The 22,788-nt window shown below is 37.9% G+C and overlaps 1 protein-coding gene across 1 annotated transcript in view; it reads left to right on the top strand.

The window, feature by feature from the left end:
• Nucleotides 1-22,788, top strand: part of DCDC1 (doublecortin domain containing 1) — a 449,122-nt gene that overhangs the window by 405,359 nt on the left and 20,975 nt on the right. Inside the window, exons 33-36 of the mRNA XM_043481537.1 lie at nt 2,596-2,748; nt 3,465-3,566; nt 8,649-8,785; nt 10,055-10,234. Of these exons, the coding sequence (XP_043337472.1) occupies nt 2,596-2,748; nt 3,465-3,566; nt 8,649-8,785; nt 10,055-10,234 (572 nt within the window). The remainder of the gene's footprint in view (nt 1-2,595; nt 2,749-3,464; nt 3,567-8,648; nt 8,786-10,054; nt 10,235-22,788) is intronic.

Below are 22,788 nucleotides of genomic sequence, written 5' to 3'. Positions count from 1 at the left end.
ACCCATTGTAGTATTGAGAGGCATGGCTTCAAGGTTAAGAATGTGGGTTTGGACCTGGACTGTCAAGGTTCAGCTCCTACCTATCACTTGCTAGCTGAATGATCGTAGGTACTCTGTCCCTCAGTCCTCTCATTTGTAAAATGAGAACACTAATAGCCATGTGAATATATATATATGTATATACTCATTCAGTGCTCATAAATATGAATGTATATTCCTAAGAGTATATATGAATATGAATATGTATACATATGAATATATATCACTTAGATCAATGCTTGGTTGATGCTCTACCAATTTAATGATGTAAGTCATCATTATTGTGTGTGGGATTAAGTAGGGAAAACCCACCCACCCTCCTATGTGTCTCTTCTTTATTCTCACACTACTGTCACATTCATAGTGCTTCTGACATCAGACATGGGGAATGTTTTCCCCATACCAACCAACTGTGAAACACTAGGAGCATGTCCTACAGTTTAACTCAATTCTGACACTACCTTCCTGGAGACACGGTCAGATCCCACAGGTTAAGGGTGCAGTCTCACAACACTGCTCCCTGCTCAGGTGTTCCAGATGTCCAGACCTGTGCTTCTGACTGATTGACAATAAATTGGAAGTTCCCATGACACCCTCCTCAGGTTCACTAAATTTGCTAGAGCAGCTCACAGAATTCAAGAAAACCGTTTACTTACTGTTTGCCCATTTATTGTAAAAGGCTATGATAAAGGATACAGATAAAAAAATCCAGATGAAAGAGAGGCATTGGGTAAGGAAGAGTCCATGTTCTCTCTGACACTCCGCTTGCCAAGCACCTCCATGCGCTCACCAAACCAGAAGCTCTCTGAACCCTATACTTTGGGGATTTTCATGGAGACTTCAGAGAGGGACTAGAAGTGGAACTAATGATGAGTCATGTAGGCATGATCCATCATTAACTCCATTTCCTGTCCCTCTTTGAAGAACAGGGAATAGGGTTGAATATTCCAAGTTTCCAAGCATGGCTTGGACCAGCCCCCATCCGGAGTCCACCAGGAATCATCTTATTAGAAGCAAAGACACTGCTAGCACCCAGGGAACTCCAAAGACGTTTGGAGCTCTGTGTCAGTAATTAGAACAAAAGCTGACACTAGTGCTCTTTACCACTTGGGAAATTGCAAGAATTTGGGGAGTTCAGTGCCAGGAACTGGAGGCAGAGACCAGTATTTTTTTCTAATAATTTCCTAGTGATATTATTTGTTTTGTTTTCTAATGCATTTTAAAGGAATAATTGTGTGAACATTTATTGCCTAGCTGATCACTAAAGCATATAGTTCTGCCTTTATTTGGCACGTGGAACATCTGACCTCCAGATTCTGGAAGATTTACAATTTCAAACATTCTTCTTTTAAATTCTTATTTAAAACCTGGTTGGAAGTAATGTGATTTCAAGCAGGTCTACTGAAAGGGTATGGCCATCCCTTCCCCTCCTATTCTAAACGTTATCCTTGAATCATGCAGGTGCATTAGATTAGCTGGCTGTCCCTTTTACTGAATCATAACTTGGAGTTATGCCATCAGTTTGCATTGAGGAAGTTAAAAGAAACAGACATCAATCAAAGACTCAGTATCAGGCTTACTCTTAATATAAAGGTGATGGTTGAGGACACTGGCTCTGGAGGTAGATGGCCTGGATTCTAATTCTGATTCTGCCCCCACCTGGCTATGTGATGAAGGCTCAGTTATTGTGCAGAAGAGAAATGAACCTACCTCAGAGTATCATTTTGAGAGCTGCATGAGATAATGTGGGTAGAGGTCTTAGTGAAATGCCCAGTACATAGTCAATTCTCAGCTTGTATTAATTTATGTACTAGGATACTATTAGCTGAATCACAAATAACCCCTTTATGAAGATCCTGAAGTGTTTCTCTCAGATCTCAGGACCTGGAAAAGTGTATCTTGAGGAATTCATCTCTCTCCATCAGCCATTCTCATCTTGAAATGGTGTTCTCCTCTTTGCTGTAGCCACAAGGATGCTCAGAGCCCAAATAGTGCTTTATCTCAAGCAAAGAAAAACAACGTGGTATTCATGTCTAGTATCATGGTGATGATAATAAAAATGTTATCTAGAATTTTTGGATGTTTGCACAATTAAATAGACTAAATAATATTTTCTAAGCACTTCCCTTTTTTAAATCTTCCCAACAGCAGAATGAGATAGGTACCATTCATCTTTTAATTGATGAGTTCTCTGAAGCCCCTTATCTCTGGCTTCAGTCAGTTCCTATACTCCTTTCTGCATTTCTTTGCTTTTTTATCTTTACTTTTCCCTGTTTCAGAGTAGATATTTGGGTAAGCTATCTCTTATTTTTTTTCATCACTAGATATAGTGTAAGAAAGGAATTAAAATGTGTATCTATGATAAAATTAGTTTAGATTATTTAGTTGCACTGAAGTTTCTGATCAAAATTTACGTATTTGTATCTGGTTTGGGTGTTAACCTGCTTAAATCAAGTCATTAATGAAGAATGAAATATTTTGAAAAAACAAATGATTCAGCAAGCAAATTTATTCATTATTCATTGAACAATGGTAAATGTGTCATTTGTTTCCCAGGAAACTCAAGAATGAAAGTGAAAACCAAATCATCTCCACAGTCTGTGACATCCGATAGTTTGGATGATATAGATACGTCTCTGCTCACCCTCATCCTCAGAAATCCCATTGCCGTCTGGGTATCTTGTGGTGAACCATTTCTGTCTCCAAATGGTCAGTGTTTTGTTGTTGCTTTCTCTCAAGCAAGTGCATGAAGGGAGAGAGAAATCTTTTGTCACCATAAGAAAAAGAATTAAATGTGTACAATGTCAACCTAATAACGTTGCTCTTATGCAAAGAACAGGCGGTTCATCAATTAACATGTGCACAAGGATAGCTGTACTCTTATATTTGCACTATTGCCTATTTTTTTCTTACTGGAATGGAGTATTCTGCATAGAAAATGTCTAATTTAGTTGATAAAGAGATTCTTGGTCTATAAGACTGAGAGTAATGCTATACATTAGAAAATAACAAATGAGTTTAATTCACACTGAAGACGACCTGTCTGCACATTTTCATTTTTAAGAATTGCACCCTTTAGGCAGTAGGTGGATGTTTAAAAAATGAATGGTTCCAAGCCAGGCTTTCATCACCTCCAAATAGTTTGTGGAAGTAGAAAATGAAATATGGCTATTGCATATGGTAAATCTATATAATAAAACAGCACTGTTCTTTTCCCCCCTGCTTTCCATAAAAAAAAATGCCTTAAGCCCTGTCATCTTTCAAATGAGGTTTCTTTTAATGACCCTTACCTTTTAATTACTTATTTCTAATTGAATCTATTTCTTGAAGCAGAAACTTCTTTTTATAAATCATTGGCTTTCATGATAAATTACTGTTGATAAAAAGAATGCAAAATAAAACATCATGTATTTTTATTGTTCTAGCTTTGAAGAAAGCAGAAAAAATAGAAAAACAGAACTGGCTTAAAAAGGACAAAATTTTGGCTGATCTAGATGTCATGAAACACAAAATGAGACAGTTAAAAGGTCAGTAAGAACTAAATCAAGTATCACCATGTTTTAAGTGTAGTCTCAATTTTCTGGTAGTTTTTTTTTTTCTACCATTAGATACCAGCTGTTTAACTGAATATTTTATGTTACAAAAATCCCTTGAGCGAGTCTAAAACTTAATAATATATTTTTTCAGTACTGATATTTATACTTGTAAATTTTATATTAATATGAATATCACATGATTTACATAGATGCATTTTTAAAATTCGGAGGATGTGTGGATCCTGTAACCAGCTTATTGATTTTGAAACAATTCCTGAACTGACATTTTGTGGACTTTGGAATTAGTCATTGACAAAGCATTCTGTTATTTCTTGAGTATTTCTTGGGAAGAAGTTTTGTTAAATAATCTGAATAAGGACTGAATCTAAGTTCTTCAAAATTAGTGTTTTTATCTCAGAAGAGCTCTCTCTTGTTATGCAGCATAAGATATGTTATTCAGAGACAGTGATAAATTGACAATATTTGTCTTCTTCTTCTATTCTTTTTGTCACAGAATCTTAAGTTTCTGATCTTATATTGTCCCCAGTACTTGAAACACTAAATCATTCTTTGAGGATGAAAGTGTATTATGGACTTAGTCTGAGAAGGAATCCCTTTCAGGCTCTGTAATTGCCATAGCAGGATTTCAGCTCCTGAGTATTTGTACTGTCTGGTGCCAGAAACATATGAACCTCAGTTCAATAAATAAGACAATTAGTTCTAAGTGCTCTAGACAGCACTCTGAGTTGAAATGGCTGTTTTTCAGTTTTTACCAAAAGAATAATTGCATCTAATTGAGAAGCATCTATTTCTATTGCTAACCTCTCCTGCTCTAACTTCTAGATATCTTCACTTGAATGTACCATGGACATGTCTAAAACTAAAGTTATCATATCCCCATGTGATGACCATGTTGTTGTTGTTGTTTAGGCACTAAGTTGTGTCCAACTCTTTTGTGACCCCATGACTATTGCCTGCCAGCCTCCTCTGTCCATGGGATTTTCCAGGCAAGAATACTGGAGTGGCTTGCCATTTCCTTCTCCCGGGGATCTTCCTGACCCAGGGATTGAACCTGCATCTCCTGCATTGGCAGGTGGATTATTTACCACTGAGCCACCTGGGAAGTTATCATATCGCTATCTTATTTCATATCATGTTATATATCACACCGATGCCTCCTTTATTTCTTCTGTATACATTGCCACAATCCACTCAGGTGTTCCAGCTCAAGGACCTGGGAGTCATCCTTGGCACTTCCCTCTCTTACTATCTTTAAGCAAATATCCTTAAGTCTTATTATTTTGAATATGTTATTTTCAAATGAGTTCTAATGGCCTTAATTCCTACTATCATTATCCAAGTTCAAGCTATTGTTGCCTATTCCTTGGGTTACTGGACTAGCTTTTTAACTGGTCTCCCTGCCTCCCATCTTGATAGTAGTATCCATCCTATGCATAAAGGTGACATTCTGGACCTGGAGTGATAATGCAGAAAGGCCAAGGAGTTACAATACTCCAGGCATAAAACCTTTCAAAGTTCCTCGTTATCTTTATGGCAAAAGTGAAAGTCCTTAATATTGTCCTTCATGATCTGGTTCTCTGGAAGTTTCTTCCTCCCCTTATTCATTCCACGCCACCCATGTGGAGTTTTTTTTTTTTTGGTCCCCCAGACTTATATGCTTTCTTAACTCTGAACTTTTGACACAATTTAGTTTCCTTTTGACACAGTTTAGTTCTCTCTCCTGCTCTTTTGGATTGCTTCTCATTATTTACTTCTCAGCTTACTTTTCTAACATTCTAGGTCAGGAATAGTATGATTTATCATACCCTGAACTTCCCTTCTGATAGCCCTTATCATTTTATTATATACTGGATCATATGACTGTTTCTCCTATGTTACGTTATAAGTTTTTCTATACCCTTCTTATTTGTCCTCTGAGTAGTTGTAGAATTATTTAATTAAAGGATAACCAGAATTTCAACCACTTACCCCAATGAGTTTTCTAAGGTCTATTTTAATTTTTATCAAATTAAATCATTTGAAAGTAATGTTAAAAATAGTACCTGGCAGAGCTGCTTTTATTGAATTCTGATTTTATATTATGTCTTTAACTTTTATTATAATTCAGTATTAAAAAGACATTTTAAAATTCAGTTGGCATCATCTACAATATCACTGTTGAAAACAGTCTATTTGGTCAGATGGTGTCCATTACGGGGGAATCCATTAATGTAGTTTCTCTTAGATAAATCTTGTCTGTTACATTTTCTGCTATTAAATGTAAATTCAGAATAGGCCTTATTAAAATACCTATTCAGAGGATGGTCTTTTCTACTAATAATTGTTGGGATTATGAGAATAAATAAGAACAAGTTTAAACTCAGTTAACTGCAGTCCCTGTTGGATTGTGAGCTTCTTGAGTATTGGATGAAAGAGGAGGTTTGGAAGATATGAATAGTGATGAAATTGATTATATCTTACTATTGTAGCCATTGGTAAATGCAGCAAATGTTCATTGAGCATATACTGTATTAAGCTGATTTTACATCTCATTTGTAAGCATGATCTTTGCTAATATTAATCAAATACTAGTAAAAACTTTGTACGATTTTTATGATTAAGTTATAGATGTCAAATATTTATACATGGTTAGCGCAGAATAAATATTCACTGAATATTGAAACAGGGGTTCCTGAGAAGGCTGTCCATTTTCCCACTTAGGGTCTTAGAAACTGATAAACAAAATTGAGGGATGGCAGATCAGACCAAAGTATCACCTTTGTTACATATAAAGGCAATGCTGGGACATTTTATTTAGTGTGAGAGCTAAATGGAACTGCTAACTGAAATCCCAAATGAGGTGGGCTAATCCTTTTAGGCATGTATGGTGCTGAAACCAGAATGGGCCCCCGATAAAGAAGAGGCCCGAGGAGTGCTATTCAGGTGAGATTTATAGTCAGAAAGAACAGCAAAGTACTCATGCGCTGTAATAGTTAGGTGTTATGATTTATCCCACTCCAGTATTCTTGCCTGGAGAATCCCATGGACAGAGGAGTCTGGTGGACTATGGTCCATGGGGTCACAAAGAGTCAGACATGACTGAAGTGACTTAGCACACAGCACACACACATGATTACCCCCTCCCCAATCTCATGTAAATAAAACAGAAAATATGGAAAATATAATAAGAAAATAAAAACAATTTATCCAGTGCATTTTTTTGGTTTCTATTTGTTATTCTTACCTACATAAATAATATAGTTTGCTATGAAAATCTTTCCCCAAACCTACACCTTTTGTGATGACATTATGTCCTTTTAAAACATTATAAATCTCCAAAACATGCTGGCTAATGGCACTGGCAAGTGCTTTCATTTTCTTAGATCGTTAGAAACAAGTTGACAAATACCAAATAATGCATAATGTTTTTTGCTCTTCCTTATGTTCAAATCCTTGCTTTCAACAGTGTAAATGATAAGCTATCAGAGAACTGCCTTTAGTTAAGCAAAATTTTAGTGTTCAAAATGCATTACAAATAAAATATTTATTGAGATATTATCCATAAGAATTTATGTGTCTTAAATTAATGCTACCTGCACATTATGAATAGAGTCAGCTAAAAGCTGTATTTAACATAAATTTGTGTTATGTATTTTTCTGGTGCCACTATGTTCTTCTCCAAAGTATGCTGGCTAAAGGCATTGTCACTATAATTCATTGGCTGTTGATTCAATTATGTTTTCTCCACATCCATAAATTGCATATGAATGATAATAAGGTACGTAGAGTTCTGATTTCCCTGAAAAGTCATTGCTACCACTTATTTTTATTACTGGATCTATTTCCACAAACTTGAGCTATAAAAGCACCAATGCTTCATCCCTTACAAATACTGAGTTATTTTCAGAGGGCTGTGTTCATAGTCAGGGTATGAAAACCTGTGCGTTAAGAGTCCCCTGGCAACAAAATTAGGACTCAACTTCATTTCAGTATTTCTGTTATTTTAACCATCTAAGTGTTACTTTCTCAAAGAAGGCTTCTCTGACACAGCAGACTACGTCAGAAAGGCCTGTTACATGATTTTTAACAAACCCTGTACTTCGGGGGTGCAACACACTTACAATCAATTATTGGTGTAATCATTTCCTTGACATTTGCCTTCCTTTCCAAAGTGTAAGCCTTTGAGGCAAGGGCTTGGTCTCCTACATGTTTGTAGTGGCACCATCTAGCACAACGCCTGACTCATAGCTGGTGTTCAACATCGATTTCTAGAAGGGATATACAAGAGAAAACATTATTTGTACTTTAAGAAGTTGGGAGATCAACTTCTCTAAGTATGAGACTCAGTGCTGAGAATATCTTCAACCCAGAAAAAGAAAACAATTTAGTAAGTGTGACCTTTAAACCTCTTTTATGATGATTTAAAGTCGTCTAGCTGAAAGAATACATAAATTCAAATCACCAGACTTATTAACTTATGCCTGTGATTCTTTAGAATACAGTATTCCAATGAATATTTTCTCTTTTACAGCTTCTTAAGAGCGCAAAGGACACAGCAGAGGTGTCAGAAACTAATCGTGCTCGCGGGGTATTATTAGATAGAAAAAAAAAGGCCTCCTGTCTCTTGGGTTAATATTATTTTAGAAATACTTAATCCCCAGGCTGCTAAGCTAATTGTGGGGGAAAGGCTTATTATTAGTGAAGAGAACAAAACATATGTTCCATGACTGGAAGAGATGATGGGCTATATAGGTCATGGATTCTATTTGACTAAATTACCACTGAACCATATCGTGGATGAGAGGCTGGGGCCAGTGTGGAAGTCAGCATGTTATCTTTCTATTCTATCTGTACAGTGAGTATGCATATCCTGGCTATTTAAAGCCTCCAGCTCCCATATGAAGAGCCATTGTTAGATCTTATTACCTTAGGCATCTTTGCTTTTATGATATATTTAGTATTTTAGCCTCTGCTCCCAAGTGGAATGATTTATGCATAGAAAGCCAAACCAATTTATTTGAAATCTGAACGCCTATCATCAGAAACAACATTTCTAGTGACTTCTTTCCCCAGGGCGGCGGGTAGCAGCGCATCAGCCAGCCACCGTGGTTCCCAACAAAAGCCCTGTGCGGCTGGTGGTAGTGGAAGGAGGCTGGGCTGAGCAGACTCAAGAGGAAATTAAACTCATGGACCTCATAAGACATACAGAGGTACGCTCTTTAGGACTCCAGACATTAAAGGCTCAGCCTCTTTTATAAGCTTTTAAAACTACAGTATTGAATTTTTTACATTATGCTATTAATTTATTCTCAGCATCTGGTCAGTTATGACCACATAAGCATATGCCAAGTATTGAGTTGGCATTTGGAGAGTAGTTATCTAGGAGACAGCCAGCTCCTCGGAAAGTCTGTTTTGTTTGAATGGAGACCAGAAATTATGACCTTAGCAAAGAAGAGAAAAAGGCCCAGTGGATATGTACAAAGGTAATTATAATAAGTGTAGTCAAGTTGAGCCGTATGGCTTCATTGCTCATCACTCCTAAGGGTATGTCTCAATCTGTAAAAAGAGGAAGGAGCAAAATACTAATTGCAATGGAGACGTTCGGAAGTGAGGAATTCAAAAAAGCAGTTTCAGTCCAATTGATTAATCAGTCAGGATTGCCAGAAATAAAAAAAGTCAAGACAAGAAAGGTCAGCTGTTGAGAGAGAGAGTTGGGGATAGAGACTTGGGAAAACTTTTTGCTTTGTGAAGGTTTTCATCAAAATGATGTGTTCTTATTTAATAGGGTTTCTCAAATCATGAAATGTGTTCAATCTAAATCTTAGGCGTGTGCCGAAGTCAAGGTTACTAGAAAAAAAAGAAATTGACATTGCTAGAAATATGACTTCTTGCCAAGCTAAGAAGGATAAATCACTGACCAGGGAATGAATGCAAAGCATTGAACTAGGACATGCTTGAAGTAGGATGAAAAGCTGCCTGGCAGGGATCTGGCAGAGTATAAGGGTAGCTGCTGTATTTTAAAAGACAGAGAGTAAAGATTTAAACAACAGTCATGCACATTCCCTTAAGCATTTCTTGGTTAAAGGAAATGATGTTGTGATTCTAATAAAAAACTCATTTGTTAGATGCAGAGAAATCACTCAGTAGGAGAAACACCATGCACAAATCCAAAAACACATCTCTATTCATTTCTCCAAATTATAAATGAAAGTTAAGTACTTTGCCAAAATAAGTGCCTTATTGTTACTACTCTAAAGGCTATTATTGCCTATAGTGATTCACTGAAGCAAGGGGAATCACAGAAGAGTCAGTGATAGGAGATGGTAATGTATTTCCTAAAGTTTTTTCAACATAACATACAATGATAAGATGTTACTGTCTTTCATTATATCCTTCACACACACATACACACACACACACAAACACACACTAAATAGACAGTTCTCTAACCATGGCATTCTCTGGACTTTTCTTAACAGGCACACCTTTCTGAAGTCCAAGAACTGCAATCCAAGAGAAATTCTTTCATTGCACCTAAATGTACAGCATTCAAGCAGAGCAACCTGTATGAACAGCCCAATGCAAAACGAGTATGGATTTACCTAAATGGAGGCAGACCTGAAGATGGCACTTATGCCTGGGGCAAAACTATTTCGGAGGTAAATTTAGTGTGAAAGGAGAATGTTTCATAAAGCTAGGTTCAAATGCCAGCTCTGACATTTCCAGATTGTTAGATCAGGCAAATTATTTTACCTCTCTAAACCTCATTTTCTCATCTGTAAAATGGGAGAGTAATACTTTCCTCACAGGGTTGAGATGATGGTTAAATGAATATATGTGTGTGAAAATCTGGAGTACAACTCTGCATGACATAATGTGTGCACCAGAATATGATACTTGGCTGGCAGAGAACAATAACAGTTAAACCCACTGCAGTCAAAGAGTGAAATCTAAACTTGAAAATAATTTAAAATAGTTTTCCTGTTCCATTTTAAGCCTAGTTCACAAAAGCTTGATTATCCTCTAGATATGTTCTCTGTGGGGGAAAACCACAGTATTCACTAGAGGAAACCTGTCATATTCTTGATGCCCAGAGTCTGAGAATTATGGCAGACTTTCCACTTTCCAAAATTAAAAGACTGACTAAGGAAAAGATGAGTAGCAGTTCATTTATTGTTTGCAATATCAGGATACAGTTCCGAAATTTGATATTTTGTCTTCATCTTTAAATAAAAACGTTAGGTACCTAGGAAATGGATTTTGGTAGAATTTCAAAAATTCTCATTTGTTGCAGTGATATCTTAATAATACATTGTAACCATGTTCTTGTTTTTTGAAAGTTTTTATAACTTTTTCTGGGACAAGAGGAAGTCACATAAGGATATGCTGGTGGAGGATGGTGGAAAAGGCAAGACAGTGCAAGAGATGGGTCTGGAGGAGCTCATGGAGGCTGATGGGGGCGCCTGGAGCGTCGGGGGCACTGCAGAAGAGCTGTGCCCCTCATGGCGGGTGATTTCAAAGTGTGGTGCAGACCACCCTTCTTTGACAAGGACTTTGAGTGAGAACTGTGAAAGCAATTACATCTCAGAAGTTGACAACAGATTTGCTGTGCTTGAGAAAGAGAAAAATGCAGACAATACATTCAAAATGAGGAATATAAGCAAAGGGACTTTATATACATGAAAAAAAAGAAAGGGATTTTTTAAAAATGAATGAGAGCTTTTTCAGGAGAGACTATCCTAGAACAATTTCTATAAAAAAGCTGAAACATTTCTTCGAAAATCACAGTTTATTAAATTGTACCTAACCATTGCAACAAGGACTCATATGTTAGTGAGGGAATATGAAATGATTAATAAATAAACAGTAAAGCAGGGACAATAGGATTAAAGATGGACTTTAAAACTCAGGAGAGCAAAAACGTACAATAATTTTTACAAAAATTACATATACCTAGTGAAGGAATGACTTTGGGATTTATGTGACTCTCAGGTAGCATATAAAAGGCACTCCACACATATTATTCCATGATCATATAATTTTTTTATGAACTTTGTACATAAAGGGCACTGTGCTAGATGCTGTAAATTATTACTCTAATTTATGTGTGTGAAAAGAGTTTGAAAAGTTTATAGCGTAGTATAATTGACAGGTTAACCTCAATAGTAGTGGTAGCGATAGGAGACATAAAATAGCACATGACCTTTGTTCTCATTACATTCATATTCACAACTGGCAAAACATTTGAAAATACATCAAGCTTTACTTAGGTTTACAAAAAAATGGGCACTCTCATGTTAATAGGAGCACAACATTTTGCAGGACCATGTGCCTATACAAATCATAAGAAAATGCACTTCTATTATAAAATCTTATCCCAAGGATATTTTCATGAATTTATGCAAAAATTATTTGATAATAATATTTATCATAGGTTATTTATAGCATAGAAAGATTAAAAATAAACACAAATAGGGAGTTGGTTAAATGAATTATAGAATGTAGAATGGGATATTATAAATAAAATCAACTTTAGAAAGAATAATGACAATAAAGATGTTCAAGATATACTAAATGAAAGAAGCATAATATAAAGCATATAGAGTTGAATTCTATATACATGTATGCACACACATTAAAGAAGAAGACTGGATGGATTTTATTTTTGGAAGTGTTTATTGGATGGTCTTATTACTGGTGACCTAATAGAGACAGTATTTCTTTATTATGTGTTTTTCTATGTGTTCCATATTTTGTTATGCTGAACACGGATTGTAAGAAAAATGCATTTGCTAAGGGAGCTGACACTCCTTTTAGACAAGTACTAACAGCATGTGATGAAGGTCAGATCAGTAGTACATGCAGGAAGTTGGAATGTTAGGTCCGAGAATCAAGGCAAATTAGAAGTGGTCAAACAGGAGATGGCAAGAGTGAACGTAGACATTCTAGGAATCTGCAAACTAAAATGGACTGGAATGGGTGAACTTAACTCAGATGACCATTATATCTACTACTGTGGGCAGGAATCCCTTAGAAGAAATGGAGTAGTAGAAGTAGTTGTAGAAAAGTAGTAGTAGAAGAAATGTTGTTTCAGACTCAACAAAAGAGTCTGAAATGCAGTACTTGGATGCAATCTCAAAAATGACAGAATGATCTCTGTTCATTTCCAAGGCAAACCATTCAATATCACGGTAATCTAAGCCTATGGCCCAACCAGTAACGCTGAAGAAGCTGAAGTTGTATGGTTCTATGAAGACCTACAAGACCTTTTAGAACTAACACCCAAAAAAGATGTCCTTTTCATTATAGGGGAATGGAATGTAAACGTAGGAAGTCAGGAAACACCTGGAGTAACAGGCAAATTTGGCCTTGGAGTACAGAATGAAGCAGGGCAAAGGCTAATAGAGTTTTGCCAAGAGAACTCACTGGTCATAGCAAACACCCTCTTCCAACAACACCAGAGAAGACTCTACACATGGACATCACCAGATGGTCAACACCGAAATCAGATTGATTATATTCTTTGCAGCCAAAGATGGAGAAGCTCTATACAGTCAGCAAAAACAAGACCAGAAGCTGACTGTGGCTCAGATCATGATTATTGCCAAATTCAGACTTAAACTGAAGAAAGTAAGGAAAACCACTAGACCATTCAGGTATGACCTAAATCAAATCCCTTATGATTACACAGTGGAAGTGAGAAATAGATTTAAGGGACTAGATCTGATAGACAGAGTGCCTGATGAACTATGGACAAAGGTTCGTGACATTGTACAGGAGACAGGGATTAAGACCATCCCCATGGAAAAGAAATGCAAAAAAGCAAAATGGCTGTCTGAGGAGGCCTTATAAATATCTGTGAAAAGAAGAGAAGTGAAAAGAAAAGGAGAAAAGGAAAGATATTCCCATCTGAATGCAGAGTTCCAAAGAATAGCAAGGAGAGATAAAAAAGCCTTCCTCAGCAATCAATGCAAAGAAATAGAGGAAAACAACAGAATCAGAAAGATTAGAGATCTCTTCAAGAAAATTAGAGATACCAAGGGAACATTTCATGCAAAGATGGGCTCGATAAAGGACAGAAATGGTATGGACCTAACAGAAGCAGAAGATATTAAGAAGAGGTGGCAAGAATATGCAGAACTGTACAAAAAAGATCTTCATGACCCAGATAATTACAATGGTGTGATCACTCACCAAGAAACAGACATCCTGGAATGTGAAGTCAAGTGGGCCTTAGGAAGCATCACTATGAGCAAAGCTAGTGGAGGTTATGGAATTCCAGTTGAGCTATTTCAAATCCTGAATGATGATGCTGTGAAAGTGCTGCACTCAGTATGCCAGCAAATTTGGAAAACTCAGCAGTGGCCACAGGACTGGAAAAGGTCAATTTTCATTCCAATCCCAAAGAAAGGCAATGACAAAGAATGTTCAAACTACCACACAATTGCACTCATCTCACATGCTAGTAAAGTAATGCTCAAAATTCTCCAAGCCAGGTTTTAGCAGTACGTGAACCGTGAACTTCCAGACATTCAAGCTGGTTTTAGAAAAGGCAGAGGAACCAGAGATCAAATTGCTAACATCCGCTGGATCATGGAAAAAGCAAGAGAGTTCCAGAAAAACATCCATTTCTGCTTTATTGACTATGCCAAAGCCTTTGACTGTGTGGATCACAATAAGGTGTGGAAAATTCTTAAAGAGATGGGAATACCAGACCATCTGACCTGTCTCTTGAGAAACCTGTGTGCAGGTCAGGAAGCAACAGTTAGAACTGGACATGGAACAACAGACTGGTTCCAAATAGGAAAAGGAATACGTCAAGGCTGTATATTGTCACCCTGCTTATTTGACTTCTATGCAGAGTACATCATGAGAAATGCTGGGCTGGAGGTAGTACAAGCTGGAATCAAGATTGCCGGGAGAAATATCAATAACCTCATATATGCAGACGACACCACCTTTATGGCAGAAAGTGAAGAGGAACTAAAAAGCCTCTTGATGAAAATGAAGGAAAAGAGTGAAAAAGTTGGCTTAAAGCTAAATATTCAGAAAACTAAGATCATGGCATCTGGTCCCCTCACTTCATGGGAAATAGATGGGGAAAACAGTGGAAACAGTGTCAGACTTTATTTTGGGGGGGGGGCTCCAAAATCACTGCAGATGGTGATTGTAGCCATGAAATTAAAAGACGCTTACTCCTTGGAAGGAAAGTTATGACAAACCTAGATAGCATATTTAAAAGCAGAGACATTACTTTGTCAACAAAGGTCCATCTAGTCAAGGCTATGGTTTTTCCAGTGGTCATGTATGGATGTGAGAGTTGGATGGTGAAGAAAGCTGAGCGCCAAAGAATTGATGCTTTTGAACTGTGATGTTGGAGAAGACTCTTGAGAGTCCTTGGCCTGCAAGAGTCCACCCTAAAGGAGATCAGTCCTGGGTGTTCATTGGCAGGACTGATGTGGAAGCTGAAATTCCAGTACTTTGGCCACCTGATGCAAAGAGCTGACTCATTGGAAAAGACCCTGATGCTGCGAAGGATTGGGGGCAGGAAAAGAAGGGGACAGCAGAGGATAAGATGGCTGGATGGCATCACCAACTCAATGGACATGGGTTTGGGTAGACTACGGGAGTTGGTGATGGACAGGGAGTTCTGGTGTGCTGCAATTCATGGGGTAGCAAAGAGTTGGACATGACTGAGCAACTGAACTGAACTGAATGTAGCCTCGGTGTGTAGGAGGATACTTAGGCAATGTCTAGAAAGCCTGCTTCATATTACTTCTTTTCTTTTATTAAAAAATGCTCTTTCTAATCTCTTTCCTTTCCTTTTCCATTCTGTATTTGTTTTTAGGGATCTGTTTGAGATTCTTCATGATCAATTAGAAATGTTTCTTTTCAGGCTATCAGCCTGTAAGGAATACTCCAGGAAAATGCACTGTGGATGTGAAACTACCGGAAAAGTAGGGTTCAGATTTTACTGGGTGAATCTGGCTAACAATGCCAATTCCAGAGAAGCTCAGATTTTCAGTGGCTGGTACTTTTACCTGAAGAATGAGGAACAGAATGCTTTTCAGAGTGCTTCCCTTTACTTTCTACAATGAAAGCCCCAGATGGTGTTTGAATCCCACTAATGCAGGTTTTCCCTCAACTTCTTTCACTGCTGCGGCTATTCTGGATGATTTAACCACATTCTTCCTACCCAGTCTTTGAACGTGGCTGGAGCATCTCTTGTCTCCAACTGATGTAGGGTCATCTGTCATCAGTGCACCCCCGCCTCCGCCCCCAGGGTTAGTGGGTCTTTCTTCAGGGCCATCCTATTTCTCTGATTTATGACTGTCCAAGCCCCTCCTTCTATGGTCCTGTAGCATCTGTCTTCTCCCATCCCTGCAATATCTTTCCAATTCCACAGAATTTCAAAACCAATGTGCTCTCTCACAGCCAAGCATTGTTCTGAATGCACGAGTGGAAGCTGAATGAATGAGAAACAGATTTTTTTTTTTGATTTGTAGAGGGAAGTACCTCATGTCCTCAGGGAATATGAAATAGTTCTGTAGTGCCCATGTGCACCACCCTGAGAGTACTGGGTCTATGAAAACTCACAATATAGGTGAAGAATTACGTAAAGAACATTGTTCTTTTATTATGAGCTTTTGTTATTGCAGAATTTAAACATGTAATTTATATTGCCCACTTTAATGGAAGAACTTGAGTAAATTTACATATATTTGAAAAGCTGAGAATTAAGAACGTCATTAAAGGTCAAAAGTTAACTGGACATTTTAGAACCTAATTGTACTGAAATGTCTTCTTTTCTCCCAAATTTATTTTTTTTAAGATTTTTATGAACTCATTAACTGAGTCTAATGTAAAATAGATCTTTGTGAAAACCAAGTGAAACAGCTATAGATTTAACTCCTACTTGTATTTAGTATACGTTTCTATTAAATAACATTCATTCACTTGATTATAATGGGCTTCCTAGGTGGCGCTAGTGGTAAGGAACCTGCCTGCCAGTGCAAGAGACATGAGATGCAGGTTCGATCCCTGGGTCAGGAAGATCCTCTGTAGGAGGGCATGGCAACCCACTCTAGTATTCTTGCCTGGAGCATCCCATGAACAGAGGAGCCTGATGGGCTACAGTCCATAGAGTCGCAAACAGTAGGATATGACAGGTAATTTAGCATGAATTTAGCAATTTAGCATGAAGGCATGCACTTAATTATAAACAGGAAACACAATTTCTATAGACTAGTGACATTTTAGTGGTAAAGCAGGGGAAAATTAAAAAAAAAAAAAAAACCTGCCTGCAATGAGGGAGACCTGGGTTCGATCCCTGGGTCGGGAAAATCCCCTGGAGAAGGAAATGGCAACCCACTCCAGTATTCTTGCCTGGAGAATCCCATGGACAGAGGAGCCTGGTGGGCTACAGTCCATGGGGTTGCAAAGAGTCGGACACGACTGAGCGACTTCACTTCACTTCAGGGGAAAGTATAAGAGTTATCCTTATGTAGGATTTTTTTCAGGGCCTTCCTGAGTGGCACAGGCAGTAAAAAATCTGCCTGCAATACAGGAGACCTGGGTTTGATCCCTGGGTTGGGAAAATCCCCTGGAAAAGGAAATGGCAGCCCACTCCAGTATTCTTGCCTGGAGAATTCCATTGGCAGAGGAGCCTCGTGGGCTGCCATCTGTTACAAAGAGTTGGACATGAGTGAAGTGACTTAGCTGCAACGTCAGGGTTTTTTCAAGCTGCAGGAATTTCTTCCAGAGACCTATCTACGTATTTCTAGGACAGCGCCCCACTTCTCCCAGTCCAGGTAGAAACTCAGTTCTCTACTCTTTGGTTGCCTTGGGGTGGGGTGCAGGGGACAGGAAATACATAATAATAGCTGCTAGGACTGAATTGTGGTCCCCCCTCCCCCCACTTATGCTAAAATCCTAACCTCTGATGTGATTGTATTTGGAGACAGGGCTTTGAAGAGGTAATTAATGTTAAGTGACCTTAAGGGTGAAGCCTTAACCTGAAATAATGTGTGGGTTTATAAGAAGAGAAAGATTTCTCTCTCTTCTCCCATCATATGAGAACACTACAAGAAGGCAGCTGTCTATAAGCCAGGAGGAGCTCTCAACAGAAACCGTATCAAACCACAGCTTGGTCTTGACTTAGCAGCCTCCAGAACTGGTGGTATTCATTTTGGCATCCTAAGCAGAAGAAAGCAACTATTACTATGGAAAATTTAGAAAAACTGCAAAACTGCATGAAACCATATGAATCTGTTGTAATTACTATGAAATTTTGGATTATTGGAATAATAAATTATTGTTCTAATTGTAGAACAGCATACAGTCATTTTTGCATTAAATTTAGAAAAAGAAAAAGCACCAAGAAGGAAATGAAAATTCTGACTCCCACAAATAACCACAATTATTATAATTTTAGTAGGTCTATTCATATGGTTTCTATATATTTATACATTTTTTGCCATTGTCATCATGTTAGACTACATTGATATATGTAAATATTCACCAAACAAGCTCTTGTGACTTTTTGACTGAATAATTTAATATTCTTTAACAAACATTATTTTCAATGGCATCATCATGTTCTATCGAATGGTTGGATTATTACTTACTGATCCAGTTTTCTATTGTTTGCCATTTAGATTGTTTCTAATTTTGCTATCATAAAACATAATCCAAATAACATATCTACACATAAATCCTTTCAAAATTTCTGATTATCTCTGCCAAATAAGTTCTTAGAAGAATTTCTAGGTCAAATTATGTAGATGTGTTGGAGAATTTTCATAGCTATCACCAGATTGTTTTCTAGGAATATTTCAGCAACTGATGCTCCCACAAGTTTGAATGAGAGTTCCTACTAACATGCTGTTTACATGAGTAATCAACAATGCTAATTGCAGTCACTTAGAAATATGTATTTGCAAGTTGACAGGAGAGAATGTTATATACGTGTTTCAATTTATATGTCTTTAATTACTTGTAACAGTGATTTTTATTTGTTTTGCTTTGTTTTTACCATTTATTAGTAGTCTGTGAATATTTTTCACACTAATATAAATTTTCTTTTTCTATGGCAATAAGCCTACTATGCATAGCTTTGTCAGATTTATTATGACAAATTTCCAATTTGCCATGATGTCTGAGAGACTTTTTAATGTGCAAAAATTAATGTATGTTTTAAGTTTGTTCTTAATTTTTCAAGTTCCAATAGTATTTTACTATCTTTATATCATATAAGACTTCCCTGGTGGCTCAGATGGTAAAGAATCTCCTGCAGTGTAGGAGAGCTGGGTTTGATCCCTGGGTCAGGAAAATTCCCTGTAGAAGGGAATGGCTACCCACTCCAGTATCTTGCCTGGAGAATTCCATGGATAGAGGAGCCTGGTAGGCTACAGTTCATGGTGTTGCAAAGAGTCGGACACGACTGAGCGACTTTCACTGTTTCCTGTCATGTAAAGATTCATCTGATTTTTTCTTAAGATTTTTATAATTGTCTCATTCCCTCTTACTTTTTAAACAGGATAAAACTTTTTTCTGGTGTAAAATTTGAGTGAAGCTATCTTCTCTGCTTTATTTATTTATTTTTTTCATTTATTTTTATTAGTTGGAGGCTAATTACTTTACAATATAGTAGTGGTTTTTACCATACATTGACATGAATCAGCCATGGATTTACATGTGTTCCGCATCCTTAATCCCCCTCCCACCTCCCTCCCCATCCCATCCCTCTGGGTCTTCCCAGTGCACCAGTCCCGAGCACTTGTCTCATGCATCCAACCTGGGCTGGCGATCTGTTTCACGCTTGATAATATACATGTTTCAATGCTATTCTCTCAGATCATCCCACCCTCGCCTTCTCTCAGAGTCCAAAAGTCTGTTCTATACATCTGTGTCTCTTTTTCTGTCTTGCATATAGGGTTATTGTTACCATCTTTCTAAATTCCATATATATGCGTTATACTATATTGGTGTTTATCTTTCTGGCTTACTTCACCCTGTATAATGGGCTCCACTATTTCAGCCCTACTTACCAAATAATCGTTTTTGTTCTTCCCACTGAGTTGGAATACAAACTTTATAGTTATATACACTGAATTCTTATTAGTATCTTCTTTTAAGCTATCTGATACTTTTAGAATTATTATAGCTTTAATATATTTTAATATCTGACAGGAGTTTCCTATTGTTGTACTTTTCACTTTTTACTTAATTGTCTTTGCCTGTCCATATTTTTAGAAACTTCATTTATTGATTCCTTTGTTTTGGCTGTCCTGGGTCTTCGGCTATTGCTGCCCAGGCTTTTCTCTGGTTGAGGCAAGTAGGGGCTACTCTTTAGTTAAGGTGCGTGGCCTTCTCACTGAGGTGGCTTTTGTTGCAGAGCGTGGGCTCTAGTGCCTGTGGGCTTCAGTAATTTCAGCCTGTGGGCTCAGTCGTTAGTTTCCTGGGCTCTAGAGCACAGGCTCAATACATGGGCTTAGTTGCTCCATATAATGTGGAACCTTCCCGGACTAGGGATCGAATCCACTTCTCCTGCATTGGCAGGCAGATTCTTTACCACTGAGCCACCAGGGAAGCCCTGTTGATTTTTAGAGTTGAATTTTGGAATTGCACTTCAGCACCTTAAAATCATCCTACAGAAGTTTTGACTATAGCTGTGTTAGGCTATTAATTACTTTCGGAAGAATCGACTCTGGGAGATAATGAAGGACAAGGAAGTATGGTATGCTGCAGTCCAAGTAGTTTCAAAGAGTTGGGCATGACTGAATGACTGAACAACAACAAAAATAATAGTAAAAATAAATATCCTTCAGTTCAGTTCAGTGGAGTCACTCAGTCGTGTCCAACTCTTTGCAGCCCCATGGACTGCAGCATTCCAGGCTTCCCTGTCCAACAACAACTCCCGGAGTTTACTCAAACTTATGTGCATTGAGCCGGTGATGCCATGAAACCATCTCATCCTCTGTCACCCTTCTTCTCCCACCTTTAGTCTTTCCCAGAATCAGGGTCTTTTCCAATGAGTCAGCTCTTTGAATCAGGTAGCCAAAGCATTGGAGTTTCAGCTTCAGCATTAGTCCTTCCAATAAATATTCAGGACTGATTTCCTTTAGGATTGACTGGTTGGATCTCCTTGCAGTTCAACGGACTCTCAAGAGTCTTCTCCAACATCACAGTTCAAAAGCATCAATTCTTCAGTGCTCAGCTTTCTTTATAGTCCAACTCTCACATCCATACATGACCACTGGATAAACCATAACCTTGACTAGATGGACCTTTGTTGGCAAAGTAATGTCTCTGTTTTTTAATATGCTGTCTAGGTTGGTCATAGCTTTTCTTTCAAGGAGCAAGCATCTTTTAATTTCATGGCTGTGGTCACCATCTGCAGTGATTTTGGAGCCCAAGAATATAAAGTCTCTAATTGTTTCTGTTGTTTCCCCATCTGTTTGCCATGAAGTGATGGGACCAGATGCCATGATCTTAGTTTTCTGAATGTTGAGTTTTAAGGCAACTTTTTCACTCTCCTCTTTCACTTGCATCAAGAGGCTCTTTAGTACTTCGCTTCTGCCATAAGGGTGGTGTCATCTGCATATCTGAGGTTTTTTATATTTCTCCCAGCAGTCTTGATTCCAGCTTGTGCTTCATCCAGCCTGGCATTTTGCATGATGTACTCTGCATATAAATTAAATTAGCAGGGTGACAATATACAGCCTTGACATACTCTTTTCCCAATTTTGAACCAGTCTGTTGTTCCATGTCCAGTTCTAACTGCTGCTTCTTGACATGCATACAGATTTCTGAAGAGGCAGGTCAGGTGGTCTGATATTCCATCTCTTTAAGAGTTGTCCACAGTTTGTTGTGATCCACACAGTCAAAGGCTTTGGCATAGTCAATAACGTGGAAGTAGATGTTTTTCTGGAACTCTCGCTTTTTCAATGATCCATTGGATGTTGGCAATTTGATCTCTGGTTCCTCTGCTTTTTCTAAATCCAGCTTGAACATCTGGAAGTTCATGCTTCATGTACTGTTGAAGCCTGGCTTGGAGAATTTTGAGCATTACTTTGCTAGTGTGTGAGATGAATGCAATTGTGTGGTAGTTTGAACATTCTTTGTCATTGCCTTTCTTTGGGATTGGAATGAAAATTGACCTTTTCCAGTCCTGTGACCACTGCTGAGTTTTCCAAATTTGCTGGTATATTGAGTGCAGCACTTTCACAGCATCATCTTTTAAGATTTGAAATAGCTCAACTGGAATTCCATCGCCTTCACTAGCTTTGTTCGTAGTGATGCTTCCTAAGGCCCACTTGACTTCACATTCCAGGATGTCTGTTTCTAGGTGAATGATCACACCATCATGATTATTTCAGTCTTGAAGATCTTTTTTGTATAGTTCTTCTGTGTGTATTCTTGCCACCTCTTCTTAATATCTTTTGCTTCTGATGGATCCATACAGTTTCTGTCCTTTATTGTGCCCATCTTTTCCTGAAATGTTCCCTTGGTATCTCTGGTTTTCTTGAAGAGATCTCTAGTCTTTCCCATTCTATTGTTTTCCTCTGTTTCTTTGCATTGATCACTGAGGAAGGCCTTCTTATCTCCTTGCTATTCTTTGGAACTCTGCATTCAAATGGGTGTATCTTGGTATTCAAAAAAGGTATATCCTTCCTTCTCTCCTTTGCCTTGAGCTTCTCTTCTTTTCACAGCTATTTGTAAGGCCTTCTCAGACAACCATTTTGCCTTTATGTATTTCTTTTTCTTGGGGATGGTCTTGATCCCTGCCTCTTGTACAATATCATGAACCTCTCTCCATAGTTCTTCAGGTACTCTATCAGATCTATGCCCTTGAATCAATTTGTCACTTCCAGTGTATAATTGTAAGGGATTTGATTTAGGTCATACCTGAATGGTCTAGTGGTTTTCCCTACTTTTCTTCAATTTCAGTCTGATTTTGGCAATAAGGAGTTCATGATCTGAGCCACAATCAGCTCCCGGTCTCGTTTTTGCTGACTGTGTAGAACTTCTCCATCTTTGGCTGCAAAGAATATAATCAGTTGATTTTGGTATTTACCATCTTGTGATGTCCATGTGTAGTCTTCTCTTGTGTTGTTGGAAGAGGGTGTTTGCTATGACCAGTGCGTTCTCTTGGCAAAACTCTGTTAGCCTTTCATCTGCTTTGTTTTGTACCACAAGGCCAGATTTGCCT

The sequence above is a fragment of the Cervus canadensis genome, chromosome 11 (genome assembly GCF_019320065.1).
Source record: "Cervus canadensis isolate Bull #8, Minnesota chromosome 11, ASM1932006v1, whole genome shotgun sequence".
NCBI classification, from domain to species: domain Eukaryota; kingdom Metazoa; phylum Chordata; class Mammalia; order Artiodactyla; family Cervidae; genus Cervus; species Cervus canadensis.
The sequence above is the reverse complement of the archived record's forward strand: the minus strand, read 5'-3'. Positions and strand labels throughout refer to the sequence as shown.